Genomic DNA, 16,534 nt, shown 5'->3' on the forward strand with positions numbered 1-16,534 from the left:
TGTCTCTTTGTTGACTGACCTGTGGACACCAGTATGAAAAGTTTTTAACATGTCTTTTGCATGTGTCACTCCAGCAGCTGAAGCATGCTCTTGGCCCAGATAAACCGGGACTCCCAGGGAATGGCAGAGTTTCACGATGCAGACGGGCAGCCGGTCACTCTCTGTCTGACAGAGGCTGTGACTGTGGCAGGTGAGCTCCTAAACTTGAACGTTCATTGTTATAATTCAATTTGGAGTCAACATAAGACTAGAATACAGCTTGAAGTGGACTGCTGGCCACATTACTTTATTTCATTTTATGTTTTTTTATCATGTGTGATAATGTTGGCTGCTGAGTAAATAAGACGAAAGGTATTGATGCCATGCAGGAAAAATGAAGTGTCACACCACAAAAAGAAGTACAAGAACAGATAAATACTATAGATAACTAGAATACTGTATACAATATGAGCATCTAGTGTAAACCGTGGTGCATGAAAATAGATATAAAAGAATAGAGTTGAAGACACAATTAGCTTTAAATAAAAGAGTATATTCCAACGAGTGAGTGCTCCATCCAGAGAAAGTTGTGCTTACCAGTATCAGATCTTCATCCTCTCTTGTCCCCCAGCTGCCTCAACATGATCTTCTTACAGTCAGGGTATTTTCATTGTCAAATCATTTCCCAGATGGTGATCAAATGGAGAGCATGGACACAGTGAGCCTTCAGGCTGTTACTCTTGCAGATGGATCCACTGCATACATCCAGCACGACTCCAAAGCTTCCTTTTCAGATGGACAGATCATGGACGGCCAGGTGATCCAGCTGGAGGACGGCTCTGCTGCCTACGTTCAGCATGTGTCGATGCCTAAAGGAGGTAAATCCCTGCAGGACAGAGCGAACGGTATTTGTGTTATTCTCTGTTGTACTGCCACAGGGACATGTGGAACGATGGGAAGCAAGAATTTATTTGTATTTCATGTGGATGATATAATGTTGTTTTATAGAACAAGGAAACAGAGAGATATTCAGAAACTCAAACTAAGCAAAGGTTTCTGTTGTTGAGGTCGTTGTGGCTAATGTATTTTTTCCTCTGTTGTAGGAGGGGACAGTTTACAGCTTGAAGACGGACAGGCAGTTCAGCTAGAAGATGGAACAACAGCCTACATTCACACGCCCAAAGGTACAAAATGTTTAATACCGAAGAGCTTGATTTTTTTCTGAGAATTTCCTTTTCATCTCCTTCTTCAGTTGAGACGAGTATCTCAATTTCAAAGTGTCTCGTTTCAGTAATTTTATTTAATTACATATCCATTGTTATGTTTCATCAGTGTGTTTATATTCAGTTCATTCTACAAGTCCTTTGTGATGAAGGGTTCAGAGTTTTTATTCTTATTTACAGTTTAACACAAAAGACATTACTTAAAGTAACAACTCAACTCAAAACAAGGTGAAAGGGGGAAGAAGAGAAGTAAAAGTAACGAAAGAGGAAAAAAAGATGAAGAAGAGTTGTAATTTAATGTTTACTTACTTTGATTCAGTCTGCTTCTTTTCTCCCATAATGCCCCTTTGCAATCTCTTGAGAAGTAGAAGTAGTAGTAGTAGTAGTGTACCAGTAACGTGTTACTTTGAATCAAAGGTTATCTACTCAGTCAGTTTGTGGACATTGGAATGTGTTTATGAACATGTTACACACTTTCCTTTAAACGCAGACACTACAGTGTCTTGTGGCTTCATTCAGCTCAGATCTGTTTCTCCGAGTGTAGAAAGTCGTCTTTGGGTTTTGGTGTCAGTCCATGAGAAATGCCACAGTGTTTAGAAATATGCTCCATGTGTGTCTATTTATTCATGGGATTTAAAAAAAAGTCAAACTGATTTAACAAATAGACGTAGGAATGTAATAATTTGCAAGCCTCTTAATATTTGATAACTCTTATAGTTAAGAAACAGTAAGTTTGACTTCACTCATATAGGAAACCATCCGTCCTCCCTGAACCAGCAACCATCTCAGTTTTCATACTGGACCTGAGCCCAGTTTCTCTGGCGCTCCACATGAACATCCTTCTCCATGTTTCTGTACAGATGCATATGACCAGAGCGGCCTGCAGGAGGTGCAGCTGGAGGACGGCAGCACCGCCTACATCCAGCACACGGTGCACATGCCCCAGTCCAACACCATCCTGGCCATCCAGGCTGACGGCACCATCGCAGACCTGCAGGCTGAGGCCACAGCCATTGACCCGGAGACCATCAGCGTGCTGGAACAGTACACCACCAAGGTAAACATACTTCAACATTGTACTGGTGTGGCTCTAGTCTGGCAAACTTGACACAGAATCAGCGTTTATAATTTTGCTTATATCTCCCCATAATGTTTTGATTCACTTGTTTTCAGATTTTAATATTATTTGTTTTGTATAATCTATTGATGCTAAACTGCACTGCAAATAATACTGGAACCATTTTTAGTGCTTTTTTACTTGTCATATATATAGATCTGTTTAAATGTCAGCGGTGTTATATTTAATACCTCCAGATTTCTATATGTTTTACTATATTTTCTGCACTGACATTGTTTACTCTTTAATTTTGTCTTGTAATGTTGTGATGTTCCATTCACAGCTTTTGCATCACACAGTGTGTTTATTAATGCAGTCTGTCTAGACAGTATATTGGGAAGCATGTGCTAATATAGATCGTATTGACATTTACTTCAAGTGTAGATTAGATTTTGAAACATTCTCATGTTTTATCTTGTGTAGCATTTTTGCAGATGTGGATAACATACCAGTGTGTGTTTTTTTTTTCTTTACATTTCCTTGATTGTGAATGTTAATAGGAAGTGTCCTTTCTCCCTCCTGTCAGGTGGAGAATATAGAGAACCCCTTGGGGTCCTTCGGCAGAGTGGAAGCAGACAATGGCGTCCACATGCGGGTAGAGTATCGTCTCTGGAGTGTTTTTTTCCCACAACGTTTCATCCTTCGTCCAGGATTAACAGTTGACTCTACTTCATTTTCATTTTCGTTTTATTTCAGATTGTGTTACAGGGTCAAGACAACAGGCAAGGAAGGGGCTCAAATGTAGGCGAGAAGTCTTTCCGCTGTGAATACGAGGGCTGTGGAAAGCTCTACACCACTGCCCACCATCTCAAGGTAAGTGTGGGTGTTCTGTGGTTATGTGTGCACGTATATGTGTTCATGAAATAAAAGTTTTGCTTGTGCCTACTCAAGTGTGGGATTGTTTTAAAGAAAATATTTCCCTTTACAGCATCTTCCTGTGATGTTGTTAGCTACTTGTTTTGCTTTTTCACTGCTACACGGTTTTGTTTGTGTGTCCTGCAGGTACACGAGCGCTCCCACACAGGAGACAAACCGTACGTCTGCGACTATCCTGGCTGTGGGAAGAAGTTTGCAACAGGTAGCTGTGGAGAATTATTTCTCACAGAGCTGTCAGATAGGAGATATTTTTATTTATTTATGCGTAGTTCAGAGTAGAAAGAGATACAGCCTACATCAGAACATTTTGGTAGATTACTGTGGAATTCTATATTGATTGCTGTAATGCTTTAATGAATGCTTTTTATGCATCTACAGAAATGAAGGAATAAGGGCTTAACTGAATGTCACTGACTCTTCATTTCTGTCTTTATGGCGATTTAAGGGTATGGACTGAAGAGTCACTCACGCACACACACGGGGGAGAAGCCATATAGATGTCAAGAGTTGAACTGCTGCAAGTCCTTTAAAACCTCCGGAGACCTTCAAAAGCACACAAGGACTCATACAGGTACACAATCACTCTGTTGTGTCATATGCCCGAAGAGGTGTGTAAGTATCTTATATATGTGTAGCTGGTTTGTTACTGCTGGGAGATGAAATGATAGCTGCTACTTGTGTTTGCTACGGTTCGTACGTGAACCGTACGTGAACCGTACGTGATTGAGTCTTTGCAGCTCAAAATATATTATTTTGGCAGCACAGGTTTTTGAAACAACACAGCTTGGGGTGCAGTGCTTCCATCCTTAACTGGCTGAACAAATAGTAACATTTTGTCAGCAGACTCATGTGTGGAGCTGCATCTTTCCATAGAGTCACCAAAGTACTGGAGGGGTTTTCAGGCACGTTGTTATCATGAGAAACAAGACACAGAGGGGCTGCTGTTTGTTTTTGAAAAACATGATTTTTTGCTGTTTTTAATTTCATTGGTCATTTAAAGAGTGAAATGATCAAATAGAGAGACATACCGTATTTTACACGTTAGATTATTTTAAAATCAACTCACAAACAAATCCAAATTGATTCACTTTCCTTGTTTTTTACACATGGAACTGAATTGAGACTCAATGTTTAATCAAAATTCCCATCCATTTCAAACACCAAAAATATCAACAGACCCATACTGTAAGTTTTGGAAAAAAGTAAAGAGATTTAAAACATGAATGATGGGTGTAACCCCCTTTTTAACCCTGATATTCCATTTCCTGTCTGCAGGAGAGAAGCCTTTCAAATGCCCGGTCGAAGGCTGCGGCAGGTCGTTTACCACCTCCAACATCCGCAAAGTTCACATCCGAACACACACCGGGGAGCGGCCGTACTACTGCTCTGAGCCAAGCTGTGGACGGTCATTCGCTAGTGCCACCAACTACAAGAACCATATGAGGATACACACTGGTGAGTTCTGCCTCACAGCCTGGCAATTAATTTGGTTTGTACCCACTAAAGTAATGAGTCATGAAAGTGTAGTTTGGTGTGCTACTCACGCACAACTGACCACCTGTACTGAGCCTTAAGTCAAGCACGTAGTAATTCTTGAGTTCTTGTATAACTGTGTGAATAGTTTTCAGAAAGGAATACTGATTATACAATAAGATCATTATTAGGTATTTAAGTGTATGATTTCTTTACAAGAAGGAATTGCTCACGAGTACTTGAGCGTTTTCACAGCTTCAAATATTAAAGATGACATTAAAACCTTGTTTCTCCGTTGTCGTCTTGTCCAGGAGAGAAACCATATGTGTGTACAGTGCCTGGCTGTGAAAAGCGCTTCACAGAATACTCCAGCCTTTACAAACACCACGTGGTTCATACACCCTGCAAACCTTACAACTGCAACCATTGTGGGAAAACCTACAAGCAGATCTCAACACTCGCCATGCACAAACGCACAGCCCACAACGACACAGAGCCCATCGAGGAGGAGCAGGAGGCCTACTTTGAACCGCCAACAGGTCGGTGTGAATGTAATGCTGTAGAGAAATTCTAAGCAGTTTTTGATGAAGGTCTGTGAGCTGTAGATCAAACTTGAATACAAAGCTGCAACGATTAGTCGATGGACAGAAAATAAATCGGCAACAATTTTGATAATCGATTCAGTCATTTTTCAAACAAAAATGCAAAACATTCTGTGGTTGCAGCTTCTCTTTGTCATATATGATAGTAAACTGATTATATTATACACTGTTGGTCAACTAAAACAACCAATTTGAATACATGAACTTGGGCTGCATGAAATTCTAAGCAATTTTGATTGATAACTCACAAAAATTCAGTGGTTCCAGCTTTTCAAATGTGACTATGTGATGCTTTAGTTTGTCATATCTGATATAACATAACTGAATATCTTTGTGTTTTGGACTGATGGTCGAATAAAAATTTAGTTGAAAATGAGAAGGTATAAAAATATCCCAACAATTATAACACTAGAACATATTAATCAGAAATGGGTGTATATGAAAGAAAAATATGAAACTAAAGTAACAAGAAATTTACACAGAATGAAAGATAAATTAAATAGAAAATATAAAAACACAGAATAGCATTATCTCAAATACTGTCAAAACAAAAATCTTTGAATCTCCACTCAGATGCCATTGATGACCCCAACGTCAGCTACACGGCCGCGGTGGTTGAGGCAGATGACTCCGGCTCAGAGCAGATTCCTGTGGAGAGCTCGGACATGGTTGGTCAGCAGCACGTTGCCTTGGTAACGCAGGAGGACGGAACACAACAGCAGGTAATGGAATGCAATGACAGTTCCAAAGGCTAAATCGATTGGGGTCACCGCTGACGTGACCTTTGCCCCCTGCTGGCCAAGACCTCGAACAGGCTCCTTACTGCTGTGTGCTGTGCTGCTCCTCACAGACTGGAGGCTTTTAAACCTCTGCTTGTCCAGAAGTTCAATTAAGTCAGTGGAAGAAAAAACATAAAAGTGTGTGGACAAATTTGTAATAACAACTCTACCAATAACAATAAGGGCCAGATGTGAGGACACCTAAAAAGAAACAAAAAGTCATCATAAGGTTGTTTAAATATTTTCTCTTAAAGGCTGTATTGCTGTGATCCAGATTTCCAGAGCTACTTATCTACTTTAGTTCAGTGAAGTAATAATAATGCTAATTAACTTTTATCTTTAAACTTACAAAGTGCTTGACACGGTAAGAAATGGCAAACGATAAAAGCAGGATAATGCAAATAAAAACAATGAGATCATCAAAGATTGAAGTTAAAAGCCGTGTATGTCCCTCGAGCTGTTCAATCATATCCATGTTACAAATGACTGCTTCTCAAACATTTGTAGTGTGTAAACATCTTCTGAAAGCAGTTAGTCATCCCCAACGTGATATTTGATTTTGTCAATATCACTCACTATAGTGACGTTTCATCACAAGCCCACTAGCTCTACGCCGTCCCACGTTGGACAGTTTTCCAACACAGTGGTTTCTTGTGTCTTTTATTATGTATTTTGGTGGTCAAACAACAAGGGAATTAAGGCAGGGTGAATATGAAGCTATTACTAAAGATATTTAAAGAAAAAGTGTTGTTCCGCATTATATTGATGTCATATTGTGTCAATGATTTACTGTGAAACTGAATGGTCCTCACTCTGCATTGTGTCTCACATCAGGTCAGTATCTCTGAAGCAGACTTACAAGCTATGGGTGGCACAATCACCATGGTAACCCAAGAAGGCACAACCATAACCATCCCAGCCCACGAGCTGGCAACGCAAGGTGCTCACTCGGTTACCATGGTAACAACAGACGGCTCAGATGAACAGGTAAACAATGGCCTGAGTTCTGTGTCGACTGTACAACAGTGTTTTTTTGTATAGAGGGCTGTAAAACCAGTTCTCTTCTGGACCTCCATGATGGCACCAGATGTGGCCACACATTGATTTGTGTACAATGTCTCTGTCTCCCTCAGGTGGCCATCATGACACCCGACATGGCCTCGTTCCAAACCGTGGAGGAGGCAGCCTACGCCCAAGAACAGGATGACATTCATCCTGTCACATTACTGGCCACATCCAACGGCACTCACATTGCTGTGCAGGTTGGTAGACCAACACCATGGTAGTGAACAGACTGGTGGGGCGAGTTCCAATCTGTGAATTTGTCTACTTTACGAAGAAGATTGGATATATCTGCCACTCCATGTGAAATGGATAATTTGGGAATGCAAGTTCAGAAATAGAGGCAATACTAGACTTGGTATTGATCCTGGTATTGGTATTGATTGAGTCTGTTGCATTTCTGCATTGGTCACACTCATTACTCTGCTTATATGATACTGACAGAAGTTTCAGTCAGGAGGGTACTTCAGTTAGCCCTCCCCTGATCCCACCCTGTTCCCACCCTGTTAAGCTATTTGCTTAAACGCTTAACTAAAAATCATTGGTAGGTGGGGTTCAGCTCTCAGGGGGTGTAGGTGTGTTTACCATCCTCCTGCTGGTGCATTTGATTTGGGATTAAACTAAACAACAACAACAACAAGATGTGAGTTTACGTGTAATCCAATTTACAGCTCTGGTTTTGTGTCCTAAATGTTTTATTGTTGTTGTATTTGCCTTGACACCAGTATAAAAGATTATCACCAAAAACAGAACAGGAAATTAGTGGGATTTACCATAAGTAGAGTCGGTGTTGACCAGGTAATTATGTAATGACAAACATTGATTCACTACATCATAAAAAGGCGACAATCTTTCATCTATTCAAAAATGAATGTGTTTTAACTAACACAGTATACTATTAAATTCAATTTAAATACTATATTAATTATTCAGGCCTAAAACCCCTGAGGGGCTACGATCGCATCAAAGCTTGCAGGTCAGATGACCAACTTTAACTTATCCTGAAAAACACTGTTTTCATTCATCTCCCTCTGCTCTCTCTGTCATGTTAATTACAGAGCAAACACTCTTTTTCCACCTCTACCACCACGTGACAGTCATCAATGACTGCTTCAGCAGCCTTTAACACAGTCAGTCACAGTCAGAGGGGGTATTGTCTTTTGAAGAGGGTGGCAGAGTAAACAGCCTACATCAGTACTAGTGATCGATTCACAGTGGTTATCAGTGTGTCAATCAATGTATAAATTATGCACATTGTTTTCCTTTTCTCTGTAGCTCAGTGATCAGCCTTCGCTGGAGGAAGCCATCAGAATAGCATCAAGAATACAGCAAGGAGAGTCGCCGGGCCTTGATGATTGATGGCTTCATTATGGACTATGATTTAGGATCAAAACCATCGCAATTGGAATATATCCACGAGATCACGAGTCTTCCTCCATGTTTTTTTGTTTTTTTTTTCCACAAAAGAACTTAGCTTTTATGTGTACATAGGATTTTGATAACTGGAGTTCTGCTATGCTATTTTGTCCCTCAACCAAAAAGATGGGAGAGGGGAAAAGTGCTTTATAATGTTTATGGTGCACAGTGCAGTGTACAGCTAATGCTATTTTTAATAAAAGAAAGAAGAAAAAAAAAAAAGATTGCGTGTTTAATTGACTGTACTTGATTTTGAACTGTTAAACTTTGTTCAGCTTCACTTTTGCTCAGCTGTAAAGGTAAAAATACCTCCAGCACATACAGAAATGTGATTAGTTAGATAGATAGATTTGAGACAAAAACAAATAATTATACATACAAGTAATTATGCACAATAAGGAATGACAAACATGTCTAACAAACAACAAAAACACAAACAGAAAGTGTGTCAAGGCCTGTTCGGTAGATGATGAGCATTGTGAAAACACTACCTCACAGATGTAGATGTGCAGATTTAGATGTGTGTTATCAGCTGTCAGCCTTATCAAACATATCTGATAAGAGACAATATACAAGGCACTGTGCAACTTGTGAGTTTCTCACCATTGAAGCTAGTGAAGTGTGTTTATGCAACTACTGTGCTTAAGTACAGTTTTGGGGTACTTTGCACTTAAGTGTTTTCATATTATGCATCATAGATTCACTTTGGTAAATGTTGTACTTTTTTTACTCCACTATAGTTACTGGTTTGTTTGCAGACTAATATTTTACATACAAGATATGATCATCTTATGAAACAGGATGCAGTGTTATTGGTTAAAGTAACCAACAATAAGGGGCAACCAGCTGCATCATGCTGATGGATAAAACATACTATAACACAGCAAGTGACGCTCTTAAAGGGGGTTTTCTGCATTATGCGTCAATTTTGTCAAAAAACTACATTTTTCTAACGATACTTATTTACACTTTTTTTTAAAACTTGAGTTTGTTTATATGGTGGTATTGCTGCGTCATCCACCTGAAAATGGTTAAACAGAGTTGTTCAGAGGTTTTTATCTTGTTGAAATTAAAATTGATAGTAAGGTCCTGTTGTTTTCAAGGAGAAAAGGTAAGAAAAGTGCGGTTTCGATGGTTGATTTTGAGGTTTTTATTGCGGTAAGATAATAAGCTCGTTTTGTCTCGTATAAACTGAGCGGAACGCGGTTTATGCTCCGTCTTGACTTTGATCTGTTTATATCGCGGCTTCTTTGATCATGCCGTCTAAGTAATGGACGCATTGTCTCGAGGTTAATGTCATTGTGTGACTCCGGCCACTAGAAAGGCACGCGTTCGCGCCAGATTGTTGCTCCGCTATCGATGACGCAACGCCTCCCGAAACCTCTCTGGAACGCCCATCTTTCAAAAATTCGAGACGCGCTCTGATTGGCTACGCGGGGCCTCGTGACCAACGGTCGCGGGAAGTCCTTCGCCACGCGCGTGATAGGAAGAGGACTGCTCTTGACTCATTCAAACTTTTTTTTTTTTGTAAACATTGGTACGCTTTTATTGCGGAAAGACGTGTTTCTGTGTCGGTGAGCAGTCAGCGAGGTAGTGACGGATACCGATACTCGACTGGACCCGGTAGTTGTAGTGTTTGTTTTTACTTTGAGACCAACTTCGGACGCTGTTCTTACGGTGAACACTAGCTTACTAGTTCGGGGCCATTTCTCCGCGTTGGATGGGCGTGTTGGAGTTAGCAAACAAGCTCACTTTTTCTGGGATGTTAACGGACCTTTAAGCGTCTCAAGGTAGTTTTTGAACCAATACCTTTTATTTCAAGGTAGTTAAAAGTCGACTATCTTTGTGTTTTTGGGGTTTCTTTCGGCGAGAAACGCCACCTCAACAGTAGCGGGGGTCCAACCGCGTGATTTTCTCGTCGACGAAGCCGGGGTTTAAATCCTGAAAATGTCGAGCTACAGTCGCCATCGGCACGGATCCCCCTCCCCGAAATCTCGACCAATTCGTCAGAAATTACAGTTTACGTCCAGCGATGGGGAAGACGACCCCATTGAGGACGTTAACAACAGCACCGGAGGAGAGTCTGGCTTCACGGAGATGGACTCCCCGATGCCAGTGCGACGGGACGCCGTCGACAAACGGCTGGAAGGAAGCAGCAGCCCCCTGAACCAGTCCGGCGGGGACGACGACGTGGAGCTGTGGGACGAGGAGAGTTTTGGTTCCCCGTCTCACCTGCGGTCACCGAGCAGTGTTATCTTTGCCAACTGCTCGCCGTCACCGAGGAAAACTTCTCGGATGTACGGAGGGTCACCGGAGCGGTCCTACGTCCAGGACGACGGGGAAGGATCCAGCTCCCCGATCCCAGACTGCCCCGACACACCTCCACATAAAACCTTCAGAAAACTCAGACTTTTTGACACCCCGCACACGCCAAAGGTTAGTATTTGTTGATCAACGTTGATAAAAGTTTATTTGACATCAGTGGCAGAATTCACAGGTTTAAACTTCAGGTATCGGCTCACGTGATCTTGCAAAAACACCTCAGAGTATTCATTTTTATTAAATAAGTATCTTGAGCTGTTTGCACTTCTGAAACACTGTTTTTGCTGCTTGTTTGGTGTTGAACTGAAAAGAAAATCCGCAACACGGAGCTTATACAAACAAATCAGTTCATTTTCTTTGAGTTGCAGGAGATGGTTGTGCTGTGTCAGTTAACCACGGTGACCCACTTAATGTACAACTGTACTGTTGCATAATGGTCTCACTGTAGTCAGACAGACAGATGATTTGTTTTATGTCTGGGCATGTCTGTTATTAGTGATTACTACATTACACAGCATTGCCTTTCAAGCACCCACTTTTAAACTTGTATTTCACAAACTGTATTTCAGAATTAGTGAAATACAATTAGGCTTATTTGAAACTTGTCTCTTAATATCTAAATATTTACATGCTGCTGCTCTCAGGAGTTAACACTGAATTTGTCTTTTTCAGAGTTTGTTGTCCAGAGCCAGGAGCTCCGGCTCAGGATCCTCCAGCAGGAGAGTTGCCCTGTTCAAGAATGTGGAGCCTTCAGGAAAGTCAATCACAGACAGCAGCAGGAGACAGCAAACCCCTCTGGTCAACTTTAACCCCTTCACCCCCGACTCCCTCCTCATCCAGTCTGCCACACAGCAGAGAAACAACAGGAAGCGAGCACACTGGAATGAGTACGTTGCACATATGTTTTCTGTTTTCTCAGAGATGCCTTTGTCTTCAGAGAGGGATCAGTACCAAAACTCTGTTGTACCTAAAAGACCTGCGGATTGTAGTGCTTTTCCAAAGTGGCTGGGGGAGTTGGCAAGCTGTAGTCAATATTTTGGTTACATATTTCCCACCCTGGTCAGTTTGCATATAATAACCTTTCAACAGTTGTTAATCGCACTAAGCAGATTGGCGCTGAACAACTTCACCTGTTATCTTGAACACAGATCCAAACCCATTGTTAGAATAACCAGATACGTTAAAGCCGTTGACTAAGGCCATGGGGTTTGGCTGGAAACCAAGACCTCATGGTTACCAGTGAACTCTTGCCATGTGCTTGTGAAGCCCCCGGTGCTGCCCCCTGCTGTACAGAATGCTAACCTACATCCTCCATTGTCTTTCATCTTTCAGCTCTTGTGGAGAAGACATGGAGGCAAGTGACGGCGAGGGAGAGGAGGAGGTCTTGCCCCCATCCAAGGTAAATACATTTTCATGTGATTTGCATTATTTGCATATAGTGATACACATACATTTACAGTTAGGAAAATAGTTTTTCTCTCGTTATTAGACACTCGTTACCTTTTGCAGAAAGTTTAACCTCAAACTCTGTTTTAGGGCTGCAAATATTATATTATATAAATTAGTTAATCTGTGGATTGATCATATTGTCTATAAAATGTCAAGAAAATCTTGAATTTGGGTTTTGGATTGCTGGTTGGACAAAAACAACAAAGATATTCAGTTTACATCACTATAAAAGAGGGGAGAAGCAGTACATCTTGACAGGAAATATATAAATATTTGGTGTTTTGCTTAATGAATTTCATACAATGAATTTCCCTGTAAAGAGGTTTTAATGTTAAACACACCATCAAAGCACAAGCTGATTCTTTTAGTAAACGCCGTAACAAATTAGTTGCATACATGCATATTTTTAAAGAGTCAGTAGAGGTATTGCACATCAGTTAATTGTAAGTACAAAATGTATTATACCAAGTCACGACTCTACACCATGTTATATGCAGATTGATTAAAACCAGTTCTCTGAGGAAACCTCTTGGTTTCAGTGACTACTCTAAATGTCTGTTGTGAAACAACTTGAACGTAAATTTCAATGTTTATAATAAATGTGTTGTGAAACTCTTCTTCTGCCCTTCAGAGGATCACCATGATGGAAAGCAACATGATGTCCAGGTACACCTCAGAGTTCCTCGAGCTGGAGAAGATCGGCTGCGGGGAGTTTGGTGCCGTGTTCAAGTGTGTGAAGAGACTCGACGGCTGCATCTACGCCATCAAGAGATCGAAGAAACCTCTGGCAGGATCAGTAGACGAGTACGTTGAGTTCATAAGAATCTGAAAAACTCTTACAAAGGATCACGGTCTTATTTTGGGGACTCGTGCTTACTTTTTACTTTTTGTCAGACGTAATGCTTTAAACTTCCAGCATTTAAATGTTGTAGTGCCAGTCATTTATTTTGTAATAGAGGTCACAGTTGAGAGTTGAGAGTTGGAAAGTCTTGAGGCCCTTTTTTCTTTAATTTTAACTACAAACCTGCATGTCTTAATAAAACCGACCTGTTCCCCTCCTCCACAGACAGAACGCCTTACGGGAGGTGTATGCCCACGCTGTGCTCGGCCAGCATCCTCACGTGGTGCGTTATTACTCGGCCTGGGCCGAGGACGACCACATGCTCATCCAGAACGAGTACTGCAACGGCGGCACGCTGTCGGACGTCATCGCGGAGAACTACAGACGGCTCAGTTACCTGTCGGAGCTGGAGCTGAAAGATCTGCTGCTGCAAGTCACGCGAGGACTCAAGTACATCCACTCGACTTCTCTGGTGCACATGGACATCAAGCCTAGTGAGTACTTGGATGGTCAAACGATACTAATTGTCAGGAGGAGAAACTGGTGCAAAGTTTTGAAGATTACTTTATTGCCACTGACAGATGAAATTATACAGATAACGCGTTGGAAAGTAGATCTTTGAATATTTTCTACAGCAGGCGTTTGAGTGTTAAGAATGAATGTTTTCTGGTCAGAAACTAATGGAAATGTTAACGTCTTTGTCCCAGGCAACATCTTTATTTCACGGAAGTCTGTAGCCAGCTGTGATGAATGTGATGAGGATGACGGGCTGACCACCAGTGCCGTCTACAAAATAGGTAAGCTGCCTCCTCTGTTCTTGTGTAAGAACTGCCGGCATTTGAGCGTTTTGTTCCCTTTGTTTTTTCTTTTTGAAACTGTACTCGGCTTCATGGCTTAAATCTCTACTGTATGTGTTCCCTCTCCAGGCGATCTTGGTCATGTGACAAGAGTGAACAATCCACAAGTGGAGGAGGGTGACAGCAGATATCTGGCCAATGAAGTTTTACAAGAGGTTTGTCATCTTGCTGAAAAAACACGTCTGCTTTTGAGTAACTAGAGCTTCACATGGGGTTTTAATATTCCTCCCGTTTGTTCTGATTCTCTTTGTAGGACTACAGTAACTTGACGAAGGCGGACATCTTTGCTCTGGCTCTGACCGTCGTCAGCGCCTCGGGGGCGGAGCCTCTTCCCACCAACGGAGACAAATGGCACGAGATCCGACAGGGAAAACTCCCCGCCATCCCGCAAGTCCTGTCTCCAGAGTTTCTCAGTCTGCTCAAGGTAACAGTCAACAACGTGTCTTTCTGTGAGGACCAGAGTCTGTTCATAATTATGTCTGAATTCATTTGAATGTTTTAGATCAAGGCCCTAAAGAAAACGCTTGCAATGATTTCTATTTCACTCCTTGTCCTGCGGCTGTTTTGGTGGAGAGATCTAGAGCTCATTTTCGTTTATTTTTGCTGTAAAATTGTTATGTAATTTAATTTGAACAAAATTAGAGACATTATTAGTGCTAAGCCGATGAGTTGACCAACATGAAATGAATTTAGATAAAGATGGCTTTCTTTTGTACTTCTGATCACGTCCTTTTCCAGCAGCCTTTTCTTTTTTTTTTGGCCTAATCTCGTGTTTCCTCTTTCAGCTGATGATCCACCCCGATCAGAGTAGACGGCCATCAACTTCTGAGCTCATCAAACACCCGGTGCTCCTCACTGCTGCCAGAATGAGTGCAGACCAGCTCAGAGTGGAGCTCAACGCAGAGAAGTTCAAGAACGCACTGCTCCAGAAGTACGTTTACAACAGCTCAGGATAAAAAAACTATTGAAGCCGGCGTCCCTCGTTAGTGGTCAGGACGATGTGCAGTAGACTCTGAGAACACGTTAAAGTGTTTGGACAACATTGGTTTTGTGATGAAATGTGTCAGTTTTCAATTTAGAGCTGAAACAATTAATTTAGTCGACCGACAGAAATAATCTGCAATTGTTTTCGTTCAACAGATAATTAATCAGCAACTAGTTCAGTATTATTTGTATATATATATATATATATATATATATATTTTTTTTTTTTAAAACAAAAATGGGGAAGATTTTTTGTCTTAAAATGAACATGTTTGATTGACAAAACAAGACATTTATCTTCTGACGTTTTAGAGACCGAACGATTGATCAAGAAAATCATCAGAAGATTAATCGTTAATTAAAACAATTGTTAGTTGGTGCCCTCATTTTCTTAATTTTTTTTAATGCAATAATAATATAAATATCTTTTGGTTTTCTTGCATTTTATAGATCTAACATTTGATAGAAAAAATAATCTGGAGATTAGCACTGCAGCGTTTCAGTAGAAGGAAAATGAAATTGTGTTTGCAGCTTCTCCAGTGTGAATATTTGTTAATATATTTTAGTACTTCTATTAATTGAAGCCGACTGCAGATGAATCTGTAATGAATATTCAGTCAGAGAAACTGGCCCTGGCCTCCTGGTCTCGTTGATGCCTAACGGACTCTTCTGTATCTTCCTCAGGGAGCTGAAGAAGGCCCAGATGGCTCGAGCGGCAGCAGAGGAGAAGGTTTTGTCCACCGACAGGATCCTGACCCGCTCCACAGTCCAGTCGAACCCCAGAACCTCCAGACTCATCGGCAAGAAGATGAACCGGTCGGTCAGCCTCACAATCTACTGAGACTTTAATCCACCCTGACAGGAAGTGAAACACGAAGGCTCATGGACCTTTTTTTAAAGAGACCCGTTGAGACGAAGCGGTCTCTCGTTTGTTTTCGAGGAGAACCCTGTCGGTCGTGGCGTTGGGCTCCTCCGCCCAGTCAAAGGTGTAGACCGTTGCCACGCCGAACGTGAACTCATCTCGATAGACTCTCATTGCCAACATAGTTCAGCCATTTTTTTCCGATGGACTTTATTCTTTGGAGAAACCTCATTCCTCGAAGGTAGTTGTTGTACCTTTTACACTCTGTCATTCCTTAAGTTTGCATAGACGTCTGGCTCTCTCTCCGTTTCTGTCCTCGCACTTCCCTCGACAAAGCAGCGGATCGAAGCCGCAGTGAAGCTCTCTTCAGTGTGAATGTACTTGCCGTAGCCGTGCGCACCTTACTGCCTGTCAAATGCCTGATGCTGGGTACCAGAGGGTCCGAGAACCGGCGATTTCTGTGTTTGTAATAGAGCACTTTGGAGGCAACACGTGGAACTTGCCACACTTTTTTTTTTTTTTTTTTTTTTTAAAGAAAGAAGAAATAAAGAAACCTGCTGCTATTGATGTTTTGTGTGTATCATCAGGGTTTGGCCAGTTTCAGGTTGGATCGTTCTGGAGGTCATTGGCTCTTATTTTCAAGTAGCAGGAGTCCGTTTCCCCCCCTCCCTCCCCCGTTTAATGTCTGTTTC

At 41.5% G+C, this 16,534-nt stretch overlaps 2 protein-coding genes across 2 annotated transcripts; both read left to right on the plus strand.

The window, feature by feature from the left end:
• The first annotated feature begins 62 nt into the window (after nucleotides 1-62).
• On the plus strand, nucleotides 63-8,728 carry znf143b (zinc finger protein 143b). The gene is made up of 14 exons (XM_070907291.1): nucleotides 63-190; nucleotides 669-857; nucleotides 1,083-1,163; nucleotides 2,063-2,259; nucleotides 2,846-2,914; nucleotides 3,016-3,132; nucleotides 3,322-3,397; nucleotides 3,641-3,766; nucleotides 4,471-4,650; nucleotides 4,980-5,207; nucleotides 5,844-5,992; nucleotides 6,884-7,036; nucleotides 7,183-7,311; nucleotides 8,387-8,728. Exons 1-14 carry the CDS (start codon nucleotides 85-87, stop codon nucleotides 8,468-8,470), a joined length of 1,884 nt encoding a protein of 627 aa, XP_070763392.1. The 5' UTR covers nucleotides 63-84; the 3' UTR covers nucleotides 8,471-8,728.
• A 1,746-nt stretch (nucleotides 8,729-10,474) lies between these two features.
• Nucleotides 10,475-15,851, plus strand: wee1 (WEE1 G2 checkpoint kinase). Its single transcript, XM_070907661.1, has 10 exons — nucleotides 10,475-10,963; nucleotides 11,522-11,736; nucleotides 12,182-12,248; nucleotides 12,930-13,102; nucleotides 13,365-13,633; nucleotides 13,847-13,936; nucleotides 14,066-14,151; nucleotides 14,250-14,420; nucleotides 14,782-14,927; nucleotides 15,665-15,851. The coding sequence occupies exons 1-10, from the start codon at nucleotides 10,475-10,477 to the stop codon at nucleotides 15,819-15,821; spliced, it is 1,863 nt and encodes a 620-aa protein (XP_070763762.1). The 3' UTR covers nucleotides 15,822-15,851.
• Nucleotides 15,852-16,534: the final 683 nt, after the last annotated feature.

The sequence above is a fragment of the Enoplosus armatus genome, chromosome 6 (assembly GCF_043641665.1).
Source record: "Enoplosus armatus isolate fEnoArm2 chromosome 6, fEnoArm2.hap1, whole genome shotgun sequence".
Classification (NCBI taxonomy): Eukaryota; Metazoa; Chordata; class Actinopteri; order Centrarchiformes; family Enoplosidae; genus Enoplosus; species Enoplosus armatus.